Source organism: Drosophila grimshawi, unplaced genomic scaffold, assembly GCF_018153295.1.
Source record: "Drosophila grimshawi isolate 15287-2541.00 unplaced genomic scaffold, ASM1815329v1 contig_311, whole genome shotgun sequence".
In the NCBI taxonomy this organism is placed as follows: domain Eukaryota; kingdom Metazoa; phylum Arthropoda; class Insecta; order Diptera; family Drosophilidae; genus Drosophila; species Drosophila grimshawi.
Genome location: NW_025063098.1, coordinates 5,516,884 through 5,522,883, shown reverse-complemented (window position 1 = coordinate 5,522,883; position 6,000 = coordinate 5,516,884). Strand labels below are relative to the sequence as shown.

At 37.8% G+C, this 6,000-nt stretch overlaps 1 protein-coding gene across 1 annotated transcript; it reads left to right on the top strand.

Annotated features, from left to right (window-relative positions):
- Positions 1 to 416: 416 nt before the first annotated feature.
- On the top strand, positions 417 to 2,322 carry LOC6564317 (pyruvate kinase). The gene has a single exon (XM_001990257.3). It carries the CDS (start codon positions 447 to 449, stop codon positions 2,085 to 2,087), a length of 1,641 nt encoding a protein of 546 aa, XP_001990293.2. The 5' UTR covers positions 417 to 446; the 3' UTR covers positions 2,088 to 2,322.
- The last annotated feature ends 3,678 nt before the right edge of the window (positions 2,323 to 6,000 follow it).

The window sequence follows — 6,000 nt, the reverse complement described above, 5'->3', positions numbered from 1 at the left end:
CTGATGGCCAACAAAGTTTTTCCTGATTTGCAGTTGCATTTTTTATTGAATATAAATTGTATCTTGCAGATCAATAAACTTTAAGTTGGCTCTTAATTATTAAATTTAATTTTGTGCATATGTAATGCAGACAATATGTGTTACCAAATAGTACAAGAGTTTTTGTGTTCGCTTAAACTTTGTTTTTTATAAAATTTAACTATATTTCAAAGAAAAAAAACTAATAATATCCAATTTCCGATCATTTGGCGTTCTGGCTAACTTAGCGGTCCCAAATAATAATGTATTTGCATTGTATTTTTAGATGCAAGCACACTCACTGACTTTTAATTCATTTGAAAATACAAATTTCAGAGTTTTAAATTACAGAGTTTATAGAAATATAAATAAAAAAAAATTTAAAAAAATTGTCAGTTAAATTGCATGTGCACTTCCTACTCTTCAGGATGTCATCATCAGCCAAAGAAATGCTTAAGAAGGGTTCTACCCAACTCACCCACATATGCGAATTGAATGTGAAGAAACCATCCACTCATCGACGCCTCGTTTCTGTGATAGCGACTATTTCACATGCCTCACGTAACCCGGAAACCATTTACGATATGTTATCGAGGGGTGTCAACATCATCAGATTGAATTTCGCCCACGAATCGCATGTGGCACATACTCAAACTATTGAGCTGGTGCACAATGCTATTGAACGTATCAAAAGTGAGACAGGTCAAACAATAGCGGTTGCATTTGCAGTGGACACACGGGGGCCTCAGATTCGCACCGGATTACTGGATGGTGGCAATGATATATTACTACGAAATGGAGAAAATATACGATTATCCATTAATCGAGATCTTTACGACAAGGGAAGCAAGGAGGCCGTCTATGTGGACTACCCGAACATTATAAATGTGGCAAAGCCAGAGGATCGAGTTTTCATTGACGATGGCAAACTATTTCTAACCATTCTTGAGGTGGGCGTCGATGGACTGCTCTGCGAGGTTCATCTAGGTGGACTGCTGGGCAATAATTGCAATGTTATATTGCCGGAAGTGGAAATTGATTTGCCGGCTGTGTCTGAGAAAGATATGGATGACTTACAGTTCAGTGTGCGAGCCAATGTGGATATTGTGTTGGCTTCGGGTCTGCGTTGCGCTAAAAATATTAGGGACATACGCTCGGTGCTTGGGGTCAAGGGCAAGCACATCAAGATCATAGCCAAGATCGACAGCAAGATTGTACTGGGTCGTATGTCGGAAATAATAAGCGCATCGGATGGCATCCTTCTCAGTCGTGCCGATCTCGGCACACAAATACCAATCGAGAAACTTTTCATAACACAAAAGACGGTTTTGGGGCGATGTAATAAGGCGGGCAAGCCAGTAATTGTTGCCTCAAACGTACTGGAGTCGATGCGTTACAATCCATTTCCCACACGTGCCGAGTGCTTTGATCTGGCCAATGCAGTGATTGATGGGGCTGATTGCATAATGCTCTCCTCTGAGGTAGCAATTGGCTTGTATCCCATAGAGACTATAAAGATTTGTGATACGCTGTGTCGTGAGGCCGAGAAGGTCGTCTGGTATCGGAATCTTTTCGAGGATTTGGTACATGAAACGACCGCAGAGCTGGATGCGTCCCATTCAACAGCGATTACGGCCGTAGAAACAGCGAGGCGTACGCAAGCAACTCTCATAATTGTGCTTACATCATCGGGTCGGTCGGCAGCACTACTTAGCAAATTTCGACCACGGTGTCCAGTTATGGCAGTCACCCGCTGCGAGAGGGCAGCTCGCTGGGTTAACTTGCATCGTGGCATAATACCACTGCTCTACTCGATGGAATGTGGCGAAACCTATGCCAGTGATGTTGATGATCGGGTGCGGTTTGCATTGACTAGCGCCAGGAAGAGTGATTTAATCAATGATGGCGATCCCATTGTGATCGTAAGCGCGTGGAAAGATGGCGGAGGCTTCACCAACAATGTCCGTGTTGTCTATTCATTTTTTGAAACAGACCGCTTGGATTGCTTATTCCGTGCTGACCACACTAGCTCTCGTAAGAACACCAATCTGCAATCAAAACAAGGTTAGCCGGACTAAGGGATGAACTATCTTAGTTCACTCTGAGAAGAAAACATTTTGCCACCTGTATACATCATTTATAGTGTCAAGACCAACACCACCATCTTAGTTGTTCCCATTTGAACTAGTCAAACCAAAAGTGCCAATGAAATTTTATATTTTTGATTTATTAGTAGCTGTGTTTGATTTGCAAGTTTTCGGCAGGTATTCTATTTCTGTGTATTGTAATAAATGTGCTGAAATATATAAAATTAAAAACCAAAAAAAAAAAAATACTCTAATGATGTGGATCTGTTTTCTATGCAAACAAGTTCTGCTTCTTCAAATTTTGATGCTGAAAATTGAGTCTCTATTTACTGGGAAAAATTACATGGTTAACGAGCAAAGCCCATTACGGAAATAATGTTTTTGCTGCCGGCATCAAATCTGATAGTGAAAGCCATACATTTTAGTAGAGAAACTTAAGAAGCTTTTTTTGCCAGACAATTTGCATGCAAAGTGCAGAAATTTATTGATATATTGAATTATTTATGCAAATACACAAGGGCAAATCGAATATTGAAATTCAATGCGATATCAAAAAACATGCTCGCTGGCTTCTTGAACGATATTTAACTTGGGTAAATAATGCTTGTGGCTTTTTAATAGTTAAATTTATTAGACGTTTTTCAGAGTGCTATTTTTCCACATTTTACGTGTGTAAACTCGGTATGAAATTATTTTAGTTTTATTTATTTTTTATGCTCCTTTTTTTGTTTGCCGGACTTGCAAACACGCAAATTCCAGAAGTCATAAATTTACCGCTTTACGCCAAAAAGTAGACAACAGTATTTTTTGTTGCCACGTGCAGTTTTCCGTTGCGGCTTCGTGACTTTGCCAAATGCATATGGAAGAAGCTTGAAATTGTAGATGGAGACGGAGTTGAAAACATAACCAGACCCAAGCAATTGCAGCATATTTAGCCGCTTGTTTTGAAAACTCAATTTAATTTTCAGGGTACACTCTTATGCCCGATGCCCTGAGTGCTTTGACAGGGGCACAGTGAAATTGTGCAAGATATGTAACAGTTAGAAGAAAAAAACTCCGATTCCTTAAGCTACGATATGTTCTTGATTAGCATCAACAAACTTCTGTCCGCCCATCTGTATCTATGATTTGGAGAGCCTGGGAGACTATAAGATCAGGACACTTTTACTTTGAAATACTACTTCTCATATATCATACATAATTATATACCTTATATACCTTATCATAATATTATTATTATTATTAATACATCTGTACATATTTTTTCAGAACGGAAGAAAATCGCCAAATACGCCAAATTATACAGCAATTTCTATACAGCTGCGAATATGTTATGATAGGTAAACATAGGGTATCTCCTAGTGGAGTCAACTTGGCGAGAGCATTCTGTTTTTTTTTTGTTGTTTTTTGTTTTTTGCCCCACGTCTTGCTGCACTTTTACATCGGCCTTTCATTTGCCAACGCGTCGCATTTTTCAACCGTTTTTTCTCCTTTTCTGACCCGACTGCGTGTTGGCCGGGGAGAGCACTTGGGGAGGGGAAAAGGTCCAAACGATTTCCAGCATTCAATTTAAGTTACAGAGCAAGCTGCTGAGATTTATTACAGACCCTTAACAAGACTCTCCAGCGAGCCAGTCACCCAGGGCTGCCTATAATTTCTGCTATTCTTTTGTTTCACGTTTTTATTTCTTTGTATCCCGAACTCAGCTTCAGCACAGTAGTTTCTGGGCCGAGGAAATTAAAACGAATTGTTCGGCATATAAACTTTTTTTCTTTATGTGTTGATAATATTGCTTATTGTTTTAAATATTAAAAGCATTTTATGTCGATGACTTAAAGTTAGCATAAAATTATGTTGTATAATTTTTGAAGATTTAGAATCACTCGTAATTTTATTCGTATTTGTCTTTATTGAATTTGTAATATATTTAAACAGCACTTTCCTTTTTTAATAATAGGTATTACATTTATTGTTCATAGATTCATAGATATATGTTCATAGATATCCAACAGTTAGTTTCATTTTAAACAGTCACATTTAAACCATAAATTTTGTTCAATTTTATAAGCTGTGTAACTTGTGCTCATTGCATTTTATCAGTTCATTTTATAAGATTTATATATTTCGTACAATATAAAAACATTATATTTTGTACAATAGTTCATATAAGTAAAATTGAAAAATATCTTTTTTCAACTACTACGTCTTTGACTCGCACAAAGTACAGGCGATCGCCTGACAACAGTTTGCACAAGTTTTGTTCAATAAATTTCGACCAAACAATTAATTTCGTTGAGTTGGTGCATGGAAACGCATGCTGGCAACATTACTGTGCCATGCCACACACATTTACTGAAGAGATTCATCGAACACAGGACAGCCAGGGCAATAAGGCAGAAACCGACTTCTTAGTTTGCTTGCAGCTCAAGCGGAAACCACATAAATGCGGAAATGATAAAAGTGCCTGAAAACATGTCATCAAAGCGAATGCGATAAATTGCAATGGCGTTCAAATCCTTCAGCCTGAGTGCATGTCCCATCGCTTTCGACTCTTCTGTACCCATCCACACAATAAAATAACAATGAAAATAAAACAAAGTGAAGCGGAGACCAGCAGGACAGTGATGAGGACTCGAAATATCGACACTTCAATATGCGTACTTATGTATATATATATATATATATATATATATATATATATATACTATTTCGTTTCGATAGACAGTAACATGGTTGTTGTTCCGTGCCCTCGCTGTCCATATAATAAAATTGTTTTACACTCAATTGACTTGGTCAACTATAAAAAATAAACAAAACAAATAATCATTGTTTGCCAAAAAGGGCATCTAACTGAATGGAAGTCAAAATAACAGCAGAACCGTTGAGTAATTTTGCATGGCATTCGTGTGCGAGGCAGCAACCCGAACTTTTAACACCAGATCTCTAATAGAAAATATCTAATATATTTTGATTTAGCTAGATTTCTTTTAAAAGTATATAAATATGTTTAAATATATATAAGCAAAATAGGAACATTACTTGGCAATAGATGAACAACAATTTAATTTAATTTATTTTATTTACTGTAGTAAATCTGATATGGAACTTATACAAGATAATAATCGAATTAAAAAAGAAATCGAATTCATTTGCACAGTATCTGTGTCTCGTCACTGTTTAGTGCGTCTTGGATCAACGCGTTTGCCCTAGAATTCTCAGCAGAGTCCCAATCAGAGTCACAGTTTAGCTTTGAGCTTTCTATTCCCAGATGAATGTCGTGAACTGTCGCCTTAAAATTAGCCACCCACAAAATGCTGCAAACCTAACATTGAGCTTAGCTTTGGCTTTTACGACCATGTTGTGGGTGGAAGGTGGGCGGATGGCTGTAATTTAGTGGGTGGGTAGCAGCCATAAGCTGATTCTATTACATTTGCTTATCTGCATGCGTCTCACAAGTGTGTGTGCGTGTGTGTGTGTGTCCGTATCTGTATCTCTGGGCCCGTAATGCAGTAATAATCATTTGTTCGTTAGTGAAATTACTGAGTTGACCTTGAAGTAACGTCTACAGAAATTGGTAAGATTATTTTGAATTGGTTTTTCTCGCCCAACAAAAGGCATGCACACCCAAATACGCAGGCGACTAGCTCTGCGCGGGTTCGACCTTGTTTTACAATAAAGTTATAAAGCGAAAATTGCTTGTCATATGCACTTCTTTGAGTCTGGGTTCTGTTTCTATGAATATTATAAACTTTTCGATGAGGCAAATTGAATTTGAGTGACATAAAAGTCGACAAATGCTTACAGTTTGAGCTTCGTGTCTGAGATTCTCGGAGTGCCTCTCCGTCTCAGCATTTGACAAAGGTCAACGAAAATAAATCAAATATTGTGAAGGCAT